Source organism: Microtus oregoni, unplaced genomic scaffold (genome assembly GCF_018167655.1).
Source record: "Microtus oregoni isolate MIOR12 unplaced genomic scaffold, Mior012 000002F_ref0000024, whole genome shotgun sequence".
NCBI classification, from domain to species: domain Eukaryota; kingdom Metazoa; phylum Chordata; class Mammalia; order Rodentia; family Cricetidae; genus Microtus; species Microtus oregoni.
Window position 1 is genome coordinate 80,940,018 of NW_024543061.1, and position 22,885 is coordinate 80,962,902.

Sequence of the window (22,885 nt, forward strand, 5' to 3'; positions counted from 1 at the left end):
CACAATTTTAAAGCCGAACATAGAAATGTAGAATAAACATTTCGCATCAGTAGTGAGCTCGCTCTAGTCTTCTTTTTGCTTCTCTTTCTAGAATGCAAAGGGGATGCCAGCTCCTCCATGTGGGTTTATGTCTTCCTGGGAAATCTTCTGCGAGGATTAGGGGAAACTCCCATCCAACCCCTTGGCATTGCCTATCTGGATGACTTTGCCAGTGAAGACAATGCTGCTTTCTACATTGGTAATGTCCACTTCATCTGGTGTGAGAAGTAGGGTGTCTGTCTGCTCCCTTCCCGTCTATTTCAAATTTAGTGTGGAAGGTCTTAGCATTCGGTCTCCATGCCTTCATTCAGTTAACACTTGTCTGAAATACACAGAGGATTTTAACAGTGAAGACACTTTGTTAGTCGGTGTCTTTTGCATAAGGAAGAGAACACTAGACTAGAAGAAAATAGCTGTGATCTTGACTGTAATGGCATGGAACCTTATGAAGGCATCTTGGGGGCTTCAGAGTTCAGAGATTGTTTTTTTAACATTTTTTTTTGTGTGTGAATGAGTATAGGTGTGTGTGCATATTGTTTCTGCAGTTCTAGAAACCGCTTTGCATTATAAAAGTCCCGATTAAAAGATCTTTTTTTTTTTTCCTATATGAGATAGGAAGGAATTCTGGAACCTTGAAAGTGGGTATGAGTGATTAAAAAGAAATATAAAGAGTATAAGCAAGGCTCAAGGCTACCGGATCTGTAGATCGTGTGCTAGACAACTGCAGAACTCATCTGTGTCTACAAAAGAGGGGGGAATGCCCTGGAAAATCTTCCACACAAACTGTAGTAGAAGTGAACTCTGAGGGTCAGATGTGTCTATGTGCTGTTTAATGGGTGTCTCTCACATTCTGGAATCCAGCCAGAAATTAGAACTGCAGGCATGACTATTGTGTCAACTGTGTTTCATACATTGGTTTTGATTTCTTGGAATGCTGATCTTTTGAATGCGTAGCCTTTAGGGACAAAGGACAAGATTGGATGAGAGACTTTGCCAAGAATTATTGTGTTTCTGGGCACATACTACAGAAATCCCTGATATCCTGCAGATGCCAATACAGACTTAAGAACAGACTCTCAGTCTATTAGAAAAAGAGAGCATAACTCCGGAGCTGAGGCTGTATATGGGATACACTGAGCAAGGATCCAGACACTGGCTAAGATTTACCTACCTCTGGAGGTTCTCAGAGGCTCACACAGTCTTACTCTCTCTTCTGTTCTGAAAGAGGCCAGGGAATGTCTCTTCATGTTCTTGAAATCTCCAGGAATATGAGTGTTTGAGTTCTGCAGGGAAATGAATGGCATGTGGGAGACACTTAGCTGAGCAGGATGACCTTTCTACTTACTGGTGGCCCTTTGCTCTGGGTAACCTGTTACAGTCATCCATCAGGCTGCCCCTGACCTCTGGTGAGCTTTCTGGAAAAACTTGCCCCAAGATTGGCTTACCCCCACTTTTTTAGCTATTTCCTGAGACAACACTCTCCCCACAATGCTTCCTCACAAGCTCCACATAAATGAGTGGGCACTCTTTATCATCGAAATGAAAAAATCCATTTTAATGTCAAAACAGAATTTATGCTTTACTGACCATAATTTTTTGATAAAGATTATGAAATTAGTATTGTTTTTCCTTGTTTGTTTTTGTCTCATGTAATCCCTAGCTCCTTCCTCCATCTCTCAAGGGCTAGGATTCCTAAATTGTGGACAGCACAACTGTCAGGACTACAGTTTGCTTCATGTTTGGAATTTAAATTTGTTATAGTCCTGGTGTTATTTCCATGAGTGGAATCTTGTCTTAGAAGTAATAATTTTCTCCCCAAATAGAGAAAGACTTATTTCCTGAGCTGGTGCATTGATAAATTAGCCAGTGCCACCACAGGTGAGGTGCCCCAGTTTTATTTTGCAGTTACCGATGTCATTTCATTTATATTTCCTGCTTAGCATTTGATTAATTTATTAAGACAAATCAAAGTGGCAGTTATTCTTATTTTTTCTCTTATCCCCCATTAATATGTTTTATTTTAATTTGGTTTGCTTTTTTGTGCAGGGTGTGTGCAGACAGTGGCAATTATAGGGCCCATTTTTGGCTTCCTCTTGGGTTCATTATGTGCCAAACTGTATGTTGATATTGGCTTTGTGAATCTAGGTAAGTAGGTCTATTTATCTTTTCTATCTATCTATCTATCTATCTATCTATCTATCTATCTATCTATCTATCTAACCATCATCTATCTATCATGTGTCTATCTATGTATGTATGTATCTATGTATGTATGTATCTATGTATGTATGTATGTATCTATCTATCTATCTATCTATCTATCTATCATCTATCTTTCTGCCTACCTATCTAATTACACTTTTGTTTGTATGTGTATGCCATGATGCACTTGGGAAGATCAGTTGACAGCTTGTGCAAATCAGTTCTCACCTTTTACCCAAGTGGATCCTGAGATGGAACTCAGGTACCCAGGTGTTGTGCAATGCAGGTATTAATGGGTACAGAAGAATAAACAGGTAGTGGTTAGAACAGGGTGACCTGGTGTCTGTTTTAAAGGCAGATCCTCTTCTGTAACTGCCAGTTCAAATGCAGCTACCACAGTTCAGTCTCAAAACTATGACTCCTGTTGGGTCTCACTGGTCTCAGATGTGTCAACATTTGTTATAGTGACATCAACCAATAAAGCAAACATATAGAAGAAAAGTCTTTAGTGACCACACTTCCCCCTCTCCTAGTTTTAGACTATCCCCTGCCCTGTTTTTCCAACTAGGCAATTATCCTGGAGACTGGCAGCCATTATTCTTTGTGGACAATCTTAAAATTTAATAAGTAAGTCAGATGCAAGTGCTTTTGAAGGAACAGCTGGCTATAGGGTATTTCACAGCCTGTTCTCTCCCTTGTGCTCAAGGCACAGCCCCAGGGCATAGTGTAAAGCCACAAGCCTCTCACAGTCTTTAGTCTCTGACTTCTTAACCTACAATTCAAACAGAGAAACTAAAGTCCTCCAGGAACATTTCAGGAATGCCTTTCCTGGAGATTGTATGTGTGTGTGTGTTATGTGTGTGCCATGCATGAAGTATCAGATTTTTTCTATTTTCATATATATATATATATATATATATATATATATATATATATACACACACACACACACACACACACACACACACACACACACACACATCATTCTTTGTGTCCTTGGTATACATGTGTGGGATCATTGTAAATGGATGGTCATACATGTGGAGGCCTTAGTTAATGCTATGAAATCATCATAAATTTTTCTCCTACCTTGTTCTTTGAGGCAGGGTCTTTCAGTCAAACCCAGAGATCACTGATATAGCTAGTGTGATTATCCAGCTTGCTCTGTGACTCTCCTGTTTCTACCCTGGAGGCTGGAAAAAAGATTAGCATTTAGACCCACCTGGCATCCATCCATCCATCCATCCATCCATCCATCCATCCACCTATACATATATACATACATACACACATATTTGTGTGTGTTCATGGGTATTTGAACTTTTATCCTCATGCTCCGAGACCACCCCTTGATTCTGTTAGGTAATTATTTATGATGTGTTAGAGTTGTTGTTTGAACTTATTTTCTGCAGTAATGCATTTCAACACCCTAACTTTGAAAACGTTGCTACTTAACAAACCTCTGTTTTTCAGACCACATAACCATCACTCCAAAGGATCCCCAGTGGGTTGGGGCCTGGTGGCTTGGTTACCTAATAGCAGGGCTCCTAAGTCTCCTTGCAGCTGTTCCCTTCTGGTGCTTACCCAAGACGCTACCAAGATCCCAAAGTATAGAGGACTCTGGATCGTCATCTGAGAAGTCCAAGTTCATTATAGATGACTCTACTAACTACCAAATGGCCCCTGGAGAGGAAACAAAAATCATGGAAATGGCAAGAAGTAAGTCATATTCTCCTTGATCATGGGCTCATGTCCGTCTTCCTAGTGGGACTTGAGGAAGGGTACGCATAACAGCATTTGGCTCCCCTGTCTGAAAGAAAAGTTAAGAAACCATTACAGGAAGCAGAAACGGAGAGGGGAAGTCTTTATTATTGAAAAAGTTATGCATGTGGATGAACAAGAGTCCTGCATATTTTCCTTTTAGGTGGCTTCACCCTCTCTCACATACCATTGTTCTTCAACATAGTAGCTTCTCAGTGTAAGTCTGAATGGACAGAAAGAAGAGGCTGTAACTCCACGTCTAAGAGCCTTTTACATATAAGCCCCAACAATATAAAGAAACGTGTGTCTCAGCAAGGGTGTAAGTGGGAGGCAGGCAAAGGTCAGGCTTGTAATCCAGAGTTCTCCTCAGGGAAGTTGACGGCTGAGAAATTGTACCCATATTTTTATTTTCAAGCCATCCTTTGTTGATTTTTATAGACATTCTTGAACTTGTTGAAGCTCATTACATGAATCAAAGGAGAAAGATCCTTTCAAAGCCAAGGCATGTTGACTAAAGGAGACAGCAGTGAACTATGTGGGGAAAAGGACACTTACACTGGTGGTTCTTGGTGTCCAGCTTGGGGCTCCTAGAGGGAGGAGGAGGAGAAATGCTCTGCCCGCTTGTCACCGACACATGTGTCCCTGTCTCACTCATAGGTCCTATATATTATTTCAGGGGAGTGTGCGTGTGTACCTAGGTCCAACCCTGGGCAGACTGCAGCCCTGAAGGTTGCAGTGCAGACCACTTGAGACCCTTGTTGCATGAACGCCATATTGTTTTTGTCTTACAGATTTTCTTCCATCCCTGAAGACTCTTATTAGAAATCCAGTATACATCTTATACCTGTGTGCAAGCACTGTTCAGTTCAATTCTCTATTTGGTATGGTGACATATAAACCAAAGTACATTGAGCAGCAGTATGGGCAGTCATCCTCCAAGACCAACTTTGTCATTGGTATGCCCACCTGTCTGTTATGTGTTCCCATAGAAACCATCCTTCATGACCTTTCCAATTCTTAGTAATATTATATGTCTCCAGTTTTTAATGTAAAATCCTTAGGGTATTTTAGATGAAATAAAAGAATATGTTTTTAAAAACTCTAGTAGGGTAAGTATGTATACATGGTGGGTGTGTAACTGTGACTGGATGTGAGTGAATTCCCCACAGTCCTTTAAGGAATATAAAAAAGTGAATATAGCATGGATTTTTTTATTTTTAGATTATTGATAATATTGGATACCTGTGTTTTAGGCTTTGTTGATGCCTTACAATATTGACAATATTGCATGCATGGTGTCTGGGATTGCATGCAGCAGGCATTTAGACAGTATAACTGTGTTTTCCATAGCACAACTCAGAGTCGAAGGATATTTTTGATTTTTGGAGACCATGTTGTTTGAAGGGGTTGTGTTTATAGCATATTAATGTAGCCAATAACAAGAACACCACTCAAGGACCAAAACAAGAATAAGAAAATAAAAGAAATATAATAATGTTTAAATACAGAGTTATACCCTGTATAAAATTAAGAATTTAAAACACAGACTGGCTCCTTTTCTCCAGGAATATTTCATTTAAAAATCACCATTTTGAGGCATTAAATTTATTCTGTTTCTTGGGACATATTCTTTTAAGATATGATACTCTAAAATAACTTCCTTCTTCATAGGAATTGTTAAAGAATTTCTCTTATTAATATTTTGTATAGTATGGCTGTGTTATGGGGATGTGTGCGTAAGGGTGGATGAGTATGTGGGTGGGTGGATGTGTTCATTTGTGCACATAACTGCTTATGCCTCTGTAGGTCTGAGGTCAATAAGGCTTTCAAATCTCCCGGAGCTGAAGCTAGAAGTAGTTGTGAGCCATCTAATGTGTGTTCTAGGAACCACACATGGGCTTCAGAGCCATCTCTCCAGCCCTTATTCACAGAATATTTTTTAAATTACTCCATAATTTTATCCCTGAAAAGAGAAGAGGAAAGCTGAGTATATCTTAAAAGATAAAATTTTCCTATAACAAATTCTGAACAATGAGCATGTAGAAGATGTTAAAGTGACTGACTTGTTTGGTCTATTCTCCAACATTCTAAGCTGTTTCAAAATTAGACCACTGAACTATTTTCATTTCCAATATAAATTGATTCAAGATAACTCACTTGTATTATTTTCTGGCTAAACAAAATAAGTATTTTAGAAATATCCCCCAGAACTTTATCCATATCTCTCAGTGTTATATACTGAGCATAAGAAGAACAAATAAATAAGCAATGAACATTTGAGATAGTCTTTTCATTTTATATGTAGTTTTATATACTACATATATTTTGAATATACAGGATATACTTTACAATGAACAGTTAAGTCTGCAGATGTTTCTTGTTAACTGAATTAATTATGCATATGTGTATGAATATGTGTGTGTGTTTGTGTGCACATGTGTAGACTAGTCACCATCTAGAGAATTCTGTTACCCAAGAGGATTATTACCAGCACAGACTTTCCCTAATGGCTAGAACTGTTATAAACTTAATCTTCATAATCCAGTCTTTCTTGTTCTTGAGCCTCACACAAGTTGTATAATTGATGTTTAGGTTTGTTCACAGTTCTAAATACTCATGGTTGTTTCTTTTTCATTACAATGGTATAGTCTGTAACATCAATATACCATGAATTATTTATATTTAGAAACTTTAGTGCCAATAGCATTGTGGATAGTATCATTCTTTTGGCTACTAGAGATCACACAGCCATGATCATTCTTTGGGTTTATTCATTTTCTTTGGCTAGATACTGGCATGCAAATACTAGTTCACAGACAGTCTATGACAGACAGTAGATGTTGCTGAGAAACAACATGGCAGGGCACATTTAAACATGCACTGGATGTGTGGGTGCATGCTAATCTCCCCACATTTTTACCAGACCTTCTTCATGTTGTCAGCCTCTTACACTGTGATGTTATTTACATGATGACTATTTATGTTGAGTATGTCTGCATAGGCCGTTTACCCATGCTGTTTTTTATTTTGCCTTCCAGTCTTTCACTTGGTAACCTCTGGCAACTGTATATTTTTCTTCATTAAATGCATGTATTGCAAGTATTTCTCATGTACTTTACCTTGCCTTTTAATTTTCCCTTTTATTAACCACAGATTCTTTTCTCATATAATATAATCAATACAATTTCTCCTCCCTCTACTCCTCCTAGTTCTTTCCTATCTGATTTGATGTAAGACCTTTTAATTTTGATAGTGGTCATGATCATCATTTTAATTAAGCCCAGTTTTTAGTTTTTTCTTTCTTGCGTTATTTTCATTCTGCCTTTTTTTTTAAGTTTTATAATTATATTTATGTACAGAAACCTCAGCAGTACATTTAACCCAGTTTAGTGGTGAGTTCTTTGGCCTTTGCCTTTTCCAGCTTGGCAATTCGAGCCACAGATTTAGGACCCAGGACGTTGCCTCCCCAGTGGCGGCGGATCTCGTCATATCTGTCGTTGTAATTGGTCCTAATAGCTTCCACCAGCTTGGCCATAGCACCCTTGTCTTCCGAGTTAACCTGTGTGAAGGCAACAGTGGTGCACGTCTTCCTATGGACCAGCCGCCCCAGCCTGGCCTTTCCCTTGATGCAGTAGGGGACCCCCATCTTGCGACACAGAGCAGGCAGGAAGACTACCAGCTCAATGGGGTCTACGTCGTGGGCAATCACCACCAGCTGAGCCTTCTTGTTCTCTACCACAGTGGTGACTGTATTGACGCCCGCTCGAAGGACAGGTGGTCTCTTAGTCGGGACATCCCCTTTGCTGGCAGCTTTCTTCTCAGCACGGGCCAGCAGCCTCTGCTTCTTTTCCTGCTTGATCTCTGGCCTGTACTTGTGGGCAAGGTTAAGCAACTGGGTAGCTGTTTGCCGGTCCAGGTCCTGGGTGAACTGGTTAATGGCAGGAGGAACTTTGAGCCGCTTATAGAGGATGGCCCTCTGCCGCTGCAGCCTAATGTAGCGGGGCCATTTGACGAAGCGTGTGAGATCTCTCTTGGGCTGGATGTCCTGCCCAATGCCGAAGTTCTCAGGCCTCTTCTCAAACAAAGGATTCACCACCTTCTTCGCCTCCTGCTTCTTCACGACGGCGGGGGCCGGGGCCACCTTCTTCCCCTTGGCCTTCTTTCCCTTGGGCATCTTGCCGGGCTGGAGGAGAGACTTTCATTCTGTTTTTAAAACTGCATTAAGTCCCCAATTAAATGGTAACATAATACTTGTAATGTTACCATTTAATTGTTTCAGTTTTCACATATTGGAACAATACATTTCTAATCAAGTTTTTATATAATATGAAAGACAAGGTTTAACCAGAATAAAGAGGAAAATAACAATCAAATAAACCCAAACCTCTTCCCAGGAATTTGAACAAGAGTCCTTGTCTTTGAAGATGTGTCTGGTCCTCATTATTCCATATCATACAACAGTGCATCCAGGCTCTTGATCTCTCCCACAGTGGAGTCATGAATGAGGTTTTTAAAATTTTCAAATTGAAACCTGTTTTTCATAGAAGAAAATTAAGAATATTGTTTAGAGAGAGATGTTTCTAACAGAAAATTAGGACTGAGGAGATGGCTCAGTGGGTAGAGGCACTGCACTTTGCAGAAAGAAGGTCTGAAGCCCTGACAAGAATCCCTGGGGTAGTTTTAAAACACTTAAAATTTTTACTAGTTTTTTTGTGGGAGGCACAGATTCCTTGGGCTCACAAATAAGCACTAGGGGAACCAGAAATGTTAAACACACAGGGATCTCTTCAAAGGTAGATATATAAGCTGTTTTCTGCCCAGAAGTTTAGGAGCAGAAGTGGTTAATAGCCTGATAATCTTTGTGTTGTAAGGAGGGCTGCTTGTTTATCTCCCAACCGCCCAGCATCTCATACCCAAAATAACCACACCGGACTGTATTAATTAAATCAGTGCTTGGCCTATTAGCTCTAACTTCTTCTTCTTCTTCTTTTTTTTTTTTTTTTCGAGACAGGGTTTCTCTGTAGCTTTTGGTGCCTGTCCAGGAACTAGCTCTTGTAGACCAGGCTGGCCTTGAACTCCCAGAGATTCACCTGCCTCTGCCTCCCGAGTGCTGGGATTAAAGGCCTGCACCACCACCACCCGGCTAGCTCTAACTTCTTATTTCCATTCCCAACCTCCCACCCTCTGCCACCACTGCAGATTGTTACCATGATGTTTGGAGAGGCCTTTGCTGTTTTTTGAGACATTCATGCATATATACCCTCATTTCTGCATGCAACTTCCCCCAGATTCACTAACCCTATATTCAATATCCAATATGTTCACTGGAATATAAAATGAATACTATTCAGTGAATATATTGAATATTGAAATAGATATATTAAATATTTATATATATATATATATATATATATATATAAATTGAGTACAATTTATGCTCCCATACACTCATGGATATGGGACTATCCACTGAAGCATGGTCCACCCAAGCATCCACACTTTTACAAAAATTGATTGTCCCTCCCCTAGCACCCACCAACAGTCAATAGCTCCTCAGTTAGGAATCCTGAGTCCTTCTCTCATACACGCTGAAATTTTGGCTACTTTGAACTTATACAAGTAACCATGAGTTCATAAGTGCAGGCTCTTGTCATGTCCAGAAGACCGTTAACTGGGGTTTCCCAACGTTCTCAAAAGCACAATGTTTTCTGTATTCATTGAATGTGTGTTTATAAAAATAGGGCTGCATTATTCACCTTTCTGTTGCTGTTATAAAATACCATCCCCAAAGGGAACTTATAGAAGAGTTTATTTTGGTTTATGATTCCAGAAGGGCGAGTCTATCTTAGCTGGGTAGTGGCATGGCAGCAAGTGGCAGGTATGGTGTCAGGAGCAGGAAGATGAGAGCTTACATCTTCAAATACAAACACAAAGCAGAGAGAACTGGAAATAGAATCAAGCTTCCAATTCTCAAAACCTCTTTCCAGTAAAGAACTTCCTCAGGCAAGGCTGTACCTCCTTATAACTTCTTTAACCAGCTCCTCAAATTGGAGACCAAATGTTCAAATATCTGAGTCTATGGGTAACACTTCTTGTTCACATGACCACAAGAACTAACACTAACATAATAGACACAGAATCCATAGCAGAGCTAACTTCTAGGATAGGGAATTGAATGTTACACACACACACACACACACACACACACACACACGACTGAGAGAGAGGGAAGGGGGGAGAGAGAGCTAATTCTATCTTCACATTAATTTTTTTTAGTTAGGAGAAACTGTTAGAATGAATGAATTTGGATCACAAGTAGCTAGATACTTTACATTCTTCCTAGCATATGTTCCTTATTTTTAAAATAGCAATCACATGTCTTTTAGATATTTGTTGCTCCTTCAAAGTACCAGGACACTTCCACCTCCTTCACCTGCTACATCCCCAAACCTCAGTTTAGCTGGAGAGCAAAGGTAGCATGTCCTTTATTCCATTTTAATAAATTCATATTCAGGCCCTTGTGACAATTAGCCTATTTCTACCTAGACCCTACCCTGGAGCTAGTTTCCAGACTGAGCTGGATTCTAATATGTCAATTTTAATATTAAAAATTACAACCCATAGTCAAATAAAATAGATGGATTAAATTCCCTTTCATCTATTGATATATGGTAGAAACATCTTAAAGATATAAGAGTAACCAAAGATGTTATTTCTTTTAACTGCATGAAGAGTAGTTAAAAGATTAAGAATATAATATGCTATTATACAAGAGATAGTGTTAAGGAAGATTAATGTCTACCCAACTGCCACCTGATTGAGAATGTCAGTTCTGGTTATCTACCAGAAAGGACATCACTTGATCAGTTCATTCAGTATCAGTGGAACTGCACATTGCGTCATGTAGAATGTGAAACTCCGAGACTACACTTACGCAGTCACTAAGAACATGTGTGATGCTCAGAGATTCCTTGTAGGCAGTTACTGAGTGACGTATTTTCTTATTCCTCAGGGCTTATCAACATTCCTGCAGTAGCCCTTGGAATATTCTCTGGGGGAATAGTTATGAAAAAATTCAGGCTGGGAGTGCTCGAAGCTACAAAACTCTACTTGGGATCATCTGTCTTCGGCTACCTACTCTTCCTCTCTCTGTTTGCCCTGGGATGTGAAAATCCTGGTGTGGCTGGACTGACTGTGACCTACCAAGGGTATGTTCCCTCATGATGTCTCATGAGGAGACGGGTTTGTTTAATTCAATTGTCAATAGAGTTCTCTAATAAGATCAATGTTTTAAGTCTCATAACTTTCATAGGAAGAAAATTTTTAGTGGACTAGCTGGGACTACTTAAAACATAGAATCTATTATTGTCACCCAAATTTGTGTTTTTTTTCCAGATATGAATTTAATGTCTTATAGAAATATAAAAATTGCTCAATCTACATCTTATGTTAGAAAATTAACCTGAAGCTGGGAGGTGATGGTGCAATCCATTGATCCCAGCGCTTCAGAGGTAGAGGCAGGTGGATCTCTGTGAGTTCAAGGTCAGCCTGGTTTACAAGAGCTAGTTCCAGGACAGACTCTAAAGCTACAGAGAAAGTATGTCTTGAAAAAACAAATAAGAAAACAAACACAAAACAAACAAACAAACAAACAAACACCAGAAAATGAACCTGACAAATGAAGCAATGTAATCATGGGAATACAGAGCTTGAATTCTTAGCAAAGTGATCATTTATGGGTTGAAGCATTTTGGCTATTATTTTCTAATTTGAAAAATAGAATAATAACTATATTTTAAGATTTGAAGGCCTAAGTAATGTCATATACATGATAATTATTAGAACTTGCTTGTCATAAAATAGCTGAAAGAAGTTGCTTTTTCTCCCCCTCTGGACTCCTAGTTAGCTGGATTGGTCTTTAGGCCATCTTTCCTAGTCTCCGCTGTGTTAAAATCACAGCAAGGGTCAGGAGAAAAAGTTGTCTCACAGCAGCTGTTCTTTGCTGTCCATCTTGCACTGAGTCTGAAAATCATGAATAATTTACATTTCCTGGTTTTGCCCTCCTGCCTGTGCCATCCCATATGTGGTAGGTGATTGGATTGTGTTGTTTCTAGCTTCTTTCTTAATGCAAGACTAGATCTTATAAGACCTATTTCACTATCCCATTTAAGAGTCTTTACCACTCCACCATAGGGAACGCCTGCATCCTTCTAGTTGTTCTAAACTGTTCATCTACAGATGTTATTGAAACTCTACCATGTGCCAGAGAGGATCTAGATTAAATCTACCAGACTGCAGATGTTACTGAACCTCTACCATGTACCAGAGAAGATCTAGATTAAATACACCATACTGCTTGAAGCCCTGCAGAGGTAGAAAGGGAGACTATCCAGATCTTGTATTTATTAGTTTCCTGTTTTCAATGCCTGTGACCAAATACCTGTCAAGAAGCATTTTAAGAAACATGGTGTTGATTTAGGCTTGTGATTTGAAGGGACGTATACAGCCCACCATGGAGGGGAAGGCATAGAAACAGGTGACCCCGTGAGTTTTTGAGTGTATAGGAACTCCATGTCCACATCTCATCAGACCAGGAGACAGAGATGGGACAGAAAGCAAGGCTCTGACCCAGTGACCTACAGACCCCACCTCCCAAAGCTTCCACAGCCTCTCAAAATACCACCACCTAATGTTACAGTCAAGTATTCAAACACATAAGCTTATAGAGGACATTTTTAATCCTCTGTATCTCCTCTATTCTACCTGATCATCTGCCTAGTGTCTACATTCTAGCCTCTATTTTCTTCCCCAAATGATTCCTTCTGCTTGTAACTAACCACACGATGTAATATCTCTCATTTAAATTGAAAACAGTGAATGCAAATTTAAACATAAATGTATGCCTAGCAGGGTTTGAGAATAAAGAGTGGTCAGAAATAGACATTAAGTGTTAATGATAATGACGAAGCAATAAAAGGCTCTACAAGGAGTACCAGCCTTGTGCTAGTTTTGACGGTACCTTTCATATTTGTTATAAACCTGCATGGTGGGATCATTTGTAGTTTTCTGTTTATAAAGCATATAACTTTCACTTTCTAATGCATATTCTCTTAATGCATAATTCTCTAATGCATAAACTCTTATACAAGTTAGTTTTGCTAACCTTCTTAGAAGGAAAGTGAGTTTTTAAAAGTTAATTTGCTCTCCAAACTTAGCATCTATCAAGTGTAGGTCTTGACTTTGCACATAGGCATGACTCACAGTATACTATTCTTTCTGTGTTATGCTGTTTCTAAGGCAAAAGCAAATACATAAACAACTGCTGAAAATTTTGAGGTTCATATTATTAATACTTCCGTGATAAAAGATGAAGTATTTTAAAGAAATAAAAGATAATATGACCACTGAGTACTAGCCTCTTCAACAGAGTCACTTTGAGAGACTCTAGCTGAATGACAATCATGGTGTCATTGTTTGGTGCATTCTGAAGCTCCTCTTTCAAAATTGCCTCCCATACTTTTCAAACATCCTCCACAGTGGCAGATTTAACCTTTGAGAATAGCTGTGCCATTGAAAGAAATCAAAGAAAGTCAACACCACTAGGAAAACATCCCACTGCTTTCTGCAGCTCTCTGAAAGAAAAGTCTCATTGGGGAATAAACACTCTAACATGTTTTTTGAAACTCTTCTTGTAATTAAAATTTTAAGCCACAACCCTACTGTCGAACACATCTTTTATAAGATGTGTTTGCAATTAAAGTCTGTCCTAGATGGCAAAGTAAACGTATCCCCAGTAATGTAAAATAATTAACTTCAATGAAAAATGCTTCTCCTGGGATTGTCCTGTGTTGCTTTGTTTGAAATGGTTATTTTGGTTCCAGACACCCAAGAGGTCCAAGCTTGAGATATGGCAACTGAGGGTGTATCTTTCCTGTAATAAGGAGAACAATGCTGGCATGAGGACAGGAATTTAGATGCAACAGACCTGGGAGGGTCCATGCCCAGCTTTGTCACTAACGAATGGTGTGAGTTTGAACAAGAGCCCTGCCTAAAATGACCTTCCTGATATGCATGTGAGTGGGTGGCCTCCTTCACACCAGGGTTCGCTGGAGGTCAAATCATCTGCAACCTTGACCTCACAGGACCTTTAGTGAACTGATACTGATGCTGAGCTTTTAAAGATATTATTGTCATTACAGCTTCAGTTGGAACCATTCATCTTAGCCAGAAGTTAACACTTCATGGAAGAGAAGATTAAATGTTCACAGAGGACTTACCTGAGACCTAGGAAAATGGGAAAATGCCCCTTTGTTCTGTTTGGGGTGACATTTGAGATGGCCCAATCCAAAGCAGCCCAATTAGATGGACAGTTACCTCAATTAAGAAATTACTGCTGTAATTATATAGGAAATACACATTAGAATCAAGGGCCCAAAGCACTGGTTCTTTCTCTAAACATCACCTTTTGATGAATGTGATTTCAATGCTAACATGATTTCAATACTAACATTAGGGAGATTGAAGCAGGTGGTCTGAGGGTTCAAGCCCCACCCAGGCTATATAGCAAGACCAAGACTCAGTTGAAAAGACATTTTTTTCTTTGATGATTTAGTTCCCAGAAACTATGTGTCATGCTCGACTATGTGCTAAGAATTATATTTTACATCAACATCATAAGAATAAATAAATAATCTGGTCTGGCCTCCACATTTTATACATTTCAAAATATTGCTTGTTCATTTAAGTATCTAAAATATCTGCATAAAAATTTATTAAGGTGATAGATCAACCCAAAAGAAAATAAAATGAGGAAAGAAACTGAATTATGAAAGGTCTATAAGAATAACACATAGCATGAAGCCAAAATGACACGCCCATGGGTAAGTACCCTGTGAACAGACTAGAAAAAGATAAAAAAAGTTCAAGAAAGTCAACAGTTGGAAGATAAGTACTATTCCTTAATATTTATAGACAGTTTTCATCCTCCCAAAGCTGGCACTTCAGAGTGCTGCATTACATTTTTGTGGATAAATGAGTTGGCAGTTCATTGAATAATGTGGAATAATGTCAGCAAAGACAACAAAGGATGCAGAAGACCTCTGTGCATGGGGAGAATGGAGGGACAAAGGATTCATGATGTATCACTGGAAAGACATATGCAACTAGATATGTGGTTACAGTGCAAGCAAGAAGGGTGTTTCCTGTTAGCTGCTTTCATTCATTGCTATAACCAACACCCATCATACTGATGTCCACACCTTTGAAAAGATAGCATGTATAATGTCATAAATGGGCCTTGAATTTTACTTTTCTATCTTGAAATCATGGAGGGAACCACCTCTGCTCGGAAATTTATTACAGAACCCTGGAAGCAGGAGACTTTAATAAGACCTTTAAGCTAAGAAGTGAATGTGGCTGGAACTGGTAAACCTCTTAAGATGGGGCTTAAGGGAAAGTCAGTTAACAGTTGGCTTATATTTAACACTTAGATGCTGAAACTTTTAACACAACAATTGTATATTCAAAAGACAAACAGTTGTCAATATCACAGCATTTATATGACTCAAGAGCATTGACATTTTAAAATCAGGATCTTGCCTGCTAAGAGGTAATATTTTATACTGTTACGTTTCTTTTCAGAACCAAACCTGTTTCTTATCATGAACGAGCTCTCTTTTCAGATTGCAACTCAAGATGTAAATGTTCAGAGTCAAAATGGGAGCCCATGTGTGGGGACAATGGGATCACATATGTGTCAGCTTGTCTTGCTGGTTGTCAATCCTCCAGTCAGAGTGGAAAGAACATTGTAAGACATCTCTCCTAATGTATCTGCCTGTTCGCTGGCTATCATGTAGACCTGTGTTGCTTCATTGGGGTCTTGGGTGACCCAGGCAAAAGCCATGGTTCTGATACAACCCTTGTATTTATATGGAAATATTGGGAATTTAAAACACTCTTTTGGATCTAAAGCTGAAATAGTTAAGGAAAGAATTAGTCATGAAACAGGTATAACAACTTTCATAATTGTTTAGTCTACACCTATCATTTTATTGTGAAAAACATTAGCCAAGAATAAGTCCCAACAATCTTATAATTTAACTTGTGAGGTCTACTTTAGAACATTTGTCTCCTGAACTAAGGCCAGTAGATACAGGAGGTTTTTGGAACAGCACAAATATAGGAGGTTACGAGGTCTGTATCTAAAAAGACATGGATTCAGGAGCCCAGAACTGATTCCAGGGAAGTTAATGGTTCTGAAGCAGCTCTGCTTGCTCAGGAGTAGATAGATGGTCGGCACTGCAGAGCTTCTGGAGAGTGGAATGGAGTCAGAACTCTAGACAGGAAGCTCGCTCAGCCTGTCCAGGTGAGATCACTCATGTACTTGAGACGAACGGCTTGAACTGCAAGCGTTTGTTCCTCATAGCTGTAGACAGAAAATCCAACTGAAGGTGCCAGTGGGTCCATTGCAAGGTGAGGGCTGGCCACGGGGTTGCTGACGTCCTCAGGGCGGAGGGCAGAAAGAAGGACAAGGTGTCTGTAGTAGTCAGCCTTTTCACTCCTATAGTTAACTAAGAGAAAGCTTTCGAAGAGAGGAAAGCACTGTTCTGGTTTAGCTTCTTGGCGTGGACCCTAGGCTTGCTGCTTCTGGACCTGTGCTACTGCGGTTTACCCTGCTGCAGCTGTGTGATACAGGCCATTAGCCTCACAGGAACTGAAGGGAAAGCATAGCAGAAGACAGGCTACATCTTTCCAAGGCACTCCACAGGGACCACTTTTTCTACCTAGCCCCTTCTCCTGCCCTTGACCAACCCCAAAAAACCATCACGACCTTTTTCACAAATCCATCAACTGGACACCCAATCCCTAGTACTAGAGGAGAACGCTTCCTGTTTAAATATTAAAATGACATTTTTCTAATATGGACACTAATTTCTGAAAACGTTATCTTTACAACCTTTCAAAGCCCTTACCTCCATGTTTCATAGCACAGGAACTTAATATTCCAATAAACTGGGATGAGCATTCAGTGCATAGTAGAAAGTAGTTGTGAAGGACACACCCTTAAATCACACCTTGGCATTTCAGGTCTAACACTGCCTTTCGTAAAAACTGAACAACACATATATATTTAAATATACTTGTTGGCTAGTTATGAATGCTTTGCCCAACACATCTGAGGGCATACCAGACGATAGTGAGGCACAGGGACAAATAACAATAAAACAAAATCAGGAATAGAACTCAAAACATTTAACCAGAGCCATACATATATATGGTCCTGGATATATATGTATGCATACATATACCTACAGATATATATGAATTTTTCCAACTTTATTTCATTCATTATTTGCAAATTCACTCTTCAGCGATAAAAATGACAACTTGTTGTCTCAGTTAGTATTTCCACAGCTATGATAAAATACCCTGACTTGGACAAGAAAGAGTTTATTTCACTTATGCTTCCGCATCGTGGTCCATCATCTGAGGAAGCCAGGGCAGGAACCTAGAAGCAGGAACTGAAACAGAGGCTCTAAATGATGGCCGCTTACTGGCCTGCTCCCTGTGGCTTGCTCATCCTTCTTTCTCATACCATACAGAAACCCCTGAATAGGGGTGGCACCCACCACAGTGGACTGGGACCTCCCACATCAATCACTAAATACAAAAATGCTCTACAGAGTTGCTTACAGCCCAATCTTATGAAGGCGATTTCTCAGTTATGGTCTTTTTTTTTTTTTTTCAGATAACTAGAGCTTCTGTCAAGGACTAAGACTCTTTTAATTACAAATAGATAATAAATGCTATGAGATTCTCATTTCATAAATAAACTGCACCTAAATAACCCATGAGTTATAAAAATTACTTCTTTATATTCAAGATTTAGTTGACTTTTATGCATAAAGATTATTTTCCCTAAAAGACAATGTAAATTCTTCCATATTTTCTAATTCTGTCCATTTATTCAGTGACTTTTTTCTTAAGTACTGAAAATGAGGTCAGTTTTAGGCTCTGGATGTGTAGTAGTGACAAGGTAGGGTGTCCTCCTTTTATAGAGGTAGTATTCTAATAGAGATGCCATTTAAAATTAAGTGCCATTTACTAGTGACAGGGACTGAGTTAGGATACAAGGGCAGACAGATGGGCTGTGATTTAAATGGGGAGGTCATGGAGTTCTCTCATGAAATCTTTAGGGTCAAAGGGAAGCAAAACAAGCAAGAGGAAAGTTTCCTGGATAGGGAGAAGCAGTACTATGAGACATGAGTAAATTTTCTGTCTTTAAGCTTTGTGTGTATGGCGGGGGGCTTCTAGGATAAAACATGCCTGTAAAATTGCCCTGTTGGAGCCATTGTGTAACCAAAATAGAGGGCAGTCAGGCAGATTGTTGACCAAAGAGATCAAGATGAGATCTGGGAACTACGTGATAGAGAATGTATAATTCACTACAATGATTTGGGATCCTTACAAATGTTTAATGAATACTAATTTCAGGATTGAAGTCAGTGAGAGAATTTGAACATTCACTTGGTTACTATGTGGAAAGTAGATTAATGAGAGAGAAGGAAGTATAGCACAAAGTTGACCATGATAATATTCAAAGCATGAAACAGTAGTGACACTCATGTGCAGACTGTAGGTCATGATTTAAACAATGACATACTCTATTAGAGTTCACCTTAATATATGTTAATATAGCAAAAAAAATATGCCCCCATTGATCATGTAAGACATATATATTTTACTGAAAGTATTTTAAAATAAATTGGTAACTTCTGATTTTATTAAATATACCTCAATAATTGGACTTTTCTCTACTGTGTTGCAGATGTTTTCTAACTGCACTTGTGTGGGACTTGCAGCCCCTAAGTCAGGAAACTGGTCAGGCATGATGGGCAGGTGTCAGAAAGATAACGAATGTCCCCAAATGTTTCTGTATTTCCTCGTGATTTCTGTCATCACGTCATATACCTTATCTCTAGGTGGCATACCTGGGTATATATTACTCCTGAGGTGAGTACTGAGTTTCCTTGCTACAACTTCACTATCAAATGTAGTATATATTTTTCTCCATGGTCAGGATTCTTCATAGCTTGTTGAAACAATTTCACCAGTCCCTGATTCCACTCTCAGATGAACCCACTTTAGGATTTTATATAAAAATGTAGCTGAATAGAGTTTCCTTAGTTCAGCATGTTTGCAAACCCTTGAGCTAGAGCAATGATAAAACCTACATCATTGAAGGTTTGTGGTAAGCACCATGTGGGGCTTCTGATGTTGGAGGCAGTATTAATAACACAGGTAAAATGTACCTTTCATTAAATATGCTTTCATCAAATGTATGTAATAAACAATTAAAGGTATGTTTAATAACAGTGTTTTAAATTGATCATTTTTATCTATAGGCTATTATATTTTACATATTCTTGCTAAGACTGGAATTTGCCATGATAAGTATTATGTTTTTTTTTTATTATTTGAGGATTCTTATCTATGAATATTATGTGAATGACATAAAACAATTTAGGACCCTAAAATATGCACTCCTTTGCATGTTTTAATTAGAATATATGTTTTAAAGAATGATTTAAATAGAAATTAAGCATTGATTTCTGGTATAAATCATATATTAAAAATGGGGGAATTTTAAATTTTATGCCACTCTTTAAATGAAATTAATGTAATTAAAGAATAATGAATAATGGTTAGATAATCATGACCAGATTAAAGATTGTATGAAAAGCTGTGTGTGTTTACACATGTACATGTTTGCATGTGTATAGGACACACCTGTGTGGGTGTGCACTCATGAGCAAGCCCCAGATTGATGTCAGCAATCTCATCAAATGCTCTTCCAGTGCTCTTCTGCCTTATTCACTGAAGAAGCATCTCCCAGGCAGAACTTGTCAGTGTTGCTAGCTGTCTCTGCTTTCGAGGCAAAGAGAACAGGCCCACTCAGTATTTATGTGGGTTCTGAGTGTCTGAACTTATGGTTTCATGGTTGTATGGCAAGTGCTTCGACCACTGAGAAGTCTCTCAGGCCGTATTTTCTAACTGGTGCTTCTCCTATTTTAGGTGCATTCAACCACATCTTAAGTCTTTTGCTCTGGGAATCTACACCTTAGCAGTGAGAGTTCTTGGTAAGTATAATAAAATGGATCATTTTTTTCTTCTCTTTCTAAAACATTGTGTGTGTGTGTGTGTGTGTGTGTGTGTGTGTGTGTGTGTGTGCTGGTTTATTGTCAGGGGCCCCAGAAGTGTCATGGATGGCAGGGAAATAATCTGTGAAAGGTGAAGAATGAAGCTCAGATCAGCATCATTTTAGCAGCCTCTGGGTCAAAACTTCCAGAGTCTGACCTTGTGGTTTATTTTACTTACACATTTAAGCACAGTAAAACTTGGGGGTGGGGAAACTGCCACAGTTATTACAACAAAAGCTTTAGTGATGACTACATTGAAACTCCCTTGCAAATGAGCAAAGCACCTGTGACCTTTTAATAAGAATGAATTCTGTTGGCTGATAAACAGTACTCAGGGTAAGGGCCTAAGGAGAAGGGATTGGTAATAAGCATAAGGATAGATTCTATTGATGGAGGATGCAAAATACCTCGGCCTTCTTTCATAAGGAAGGTTTCCATTCACTGATAGACAAAACTCAGGATTGGGACCTATACAATGCTCAGGATTTGGGGGGGGCATTCAGAATGGTTGGCTTCATAGAATAGCAAAAAGATTACCAGGAAATTTACCTGATTGTTTTTTGTAAACAGTCAATAAAATATTTCAGATGAGAACTATGTACGTGACATTGTGTGTCATTTTGCCCTTTCTGTTGTAAAGACCTGACTTTAGTGTATACTATCACTGAATAATGTTCTCTTTGTAAATGAGGGCCCTAACCCTCATCCCTCATGAGAGATTTGTCAATAAAAAGTGACCTGTGAGATGATGTCATTATTCCACTTTTGGCATATGTTTTGCCTGAAGCTGATATGACTATAAATGATTCTAATTTAAATCAATTATATTACAACTATTCATAAAACTTCAACAGATTTTAAGCAGGCTGTATTTCAAAAATAATTTCTGTTTATTATCAAAGGCCTGTTTTTCTTGATGGTATCATAAATGCTTTAGGATGACTGTAGTAAGAGTACACTATTTTGTGTAACTATATGCTGTGGTTTGAATGTGAAATAATATGCCCCACAGGTTTCATTTGTTTGAGTGTCCACCAGATTCCAAGCTGGTGTCACCATTTGGAAGGTTGAGGTATCTTTAGGAGGTGAGACCTAGCTGGAGGAGGAAATCTCTGATAGGGGTGGGGTGAGGCTTGAGGTCTGTAACTTGGCAACTTCTAACTGTAGTTTTCCATGCTTCCTGCACTAGCCATTTACCAAGCATGCCCCTGCTGCATGGGCCAAGCATTTTGGCATGCTTTCCCTACCATGATTTATTCAAATACCTTGAACTTTGTGCCCAAAATAAACCCTTCCTTTGTTAGCTGTGAAAATGTTGGAGACTCATAAACAACAGAAGCAATGGTGCAAAACGGATGGCCATCTTTTTGCAATACATAAAAAGAAATGAAGCTGTAAACGCCTTTTAATCCTGTCATTATGCTTGTGTTAAAACTTGATTGTGAGAGTTTACCTTTTCTTCATAGGATTGTGCCCTTACTAATCAGTTACTGAGAAATGATGAGCATTGTAGCATGAACAAGAAAGGAACTGCCTGTGCCTGCATAGTTTGGATTTAGCATAAAACACAGTTAAACAAACAAGCTGTTCTGAGAACATTAACGGTTGGTGAAAGGGACTGAGCTGTGTGCTAGTGAGCAGAATTAATACATTTTAGGCCATTGTAATGACCCTTTCTGAAGGGAATTATTTGAACTGAGATACAACGGGTATGTGAGCATTAAAAAGAGGGAGGTAGGGAGGCAGAGAGGTAGGGTAGTGGTGTAAATCTTTAATCCCAGCACTTGAGAGACAGAGGCAGGCAGATTTCTGTGATTTGGAGGCCAGCATGGTCTACAGAATGAGTTCTATGACAGGTTCCAAAGGTACACAGAGAAACCCTGTCACAAAAAAAAAGAAAGAAAAAAAGAAAGGAAAAATAAATTTAAATTTATTTAAGACAAAGAAAGCTATTCAGGGTATTAGGCAAGAGGACAGAGCATTTTGAGTATTGAAAGACATTCAATAGTCACGCCTTTAATCCCAGCACTCAGGAGGCAGAAGGAACTGTATCTCTATAAGTTTTAGAACAGCCTGGTCTATAAGACCTAGTTCCAGGAGAGCTAGGGCTGTTACGGAGAAACCCCATTTCAAAACAAACAAACAAACAAACAAACAAACACCAAACAAGAAAGACATTCAATAAATCTAGGATCCAAAATATAGTGTTTGGTCTTGGAACAAATACCTTGGGAAATTATCTGTATGGTTATTTGCATAGCAAATAGGTTATAGAGTGATAAGGAAATTGGCGAAAAAGAACCCTTAGCTGTTGCTTTTATTTGGGGTGGAGTTTCTGGGAATTGAACCTAGGGCTCTGAAGTATGCCAGGCAAATTCTCTACCAGTGAACTGTACACATATCCTTGCTAGGCTTTACCTTGGAGCAGTAGAGAGAGGAGAGTATATGAGATGTGCCAGGATTTGGGATGTATTAAATGTGAGAGAATGGCTCAAAGATGACATCCATGCTCACAGCCCTGGCCACTTGGTGATTCAGTTTAGGGAGAAGTTCACATTGATAAGTGTTTACATTGAGTGTGGTGTGCCAGGAGCTGTACACCTGGACTTAAGCTAACGAGAGTTTTTGCATGAGTCCGGAGCTTGTGACCAAGCACTGAGCCATAAAGAGGTCTCTCAAAGAGG

The 22,885-nt window shown here is 39.0% G+C and overlaps 2 protein-coding genes across 4 annotated transcripts in view; one reads left to right on the forward strand and one right to left on the reverse strand.

Annotated features, from left to right (window-relative positions):
- Slco1c1 (solute carrier organic anion transporter family member 1C1) overlaps positions 1 to 22,885 on the forward strand; it is a 41,892-nt gene that overhangs the window by 16,069 nt on the left and 2,938 nt on the right. For all 3 annotated transcript variants that reach the window (XM_041635404.1, XM_041635395.1, XM_041635414.1), the window contains 8 exons: positions 92 to 238; positions 2,086 to 2,184; positions 3,715 to 3,960; positions 4,794 to 4,958; positions 11,015 to 11,210; positions 15,643 to 15,808; positions 18,830 to 19,014; positions 20,077 to 20,141. In XM_041635404.1, coding sequence (XP_041491338.1) covers positions 92 to 238; positions 2,086 to 2,184; positions 3,715 to 3,960; positions 4,794 to 4,958; positions 11,015 to 11,210; positions 15,643 to 15,808; positions 18,830 to 19,014; positions 20,077 to 20,141 — 1,269 coding nt within the window. The remainder of the gene's footprint in view (positions 1 to 91; positions 239 to 2,085; positions 2,185 to 3,714; positions 3,961 to 4,793; positions 4,959 to 11,014; positions 11,211 to 15,642; positions 15,809 to 18,829; positions 19,015 to 20,076; positions 20,142 to 22,885) is intronic.
- LOC121435878 (60S ribosomal protein L7a-like) lies at positions 7,379 to 8,182 on the reverse strand. Its single transcript, XM_041635427.1, has one exon. The coding sequence runs from the start codon at positions 8,174 to 8,176 to the stop codon at positions 7,379 to 7,381; it is 798 nt and encodes a 265-aa protein (XP_041491361.1). The 5' UTR covers positions 8,177 to 8,182.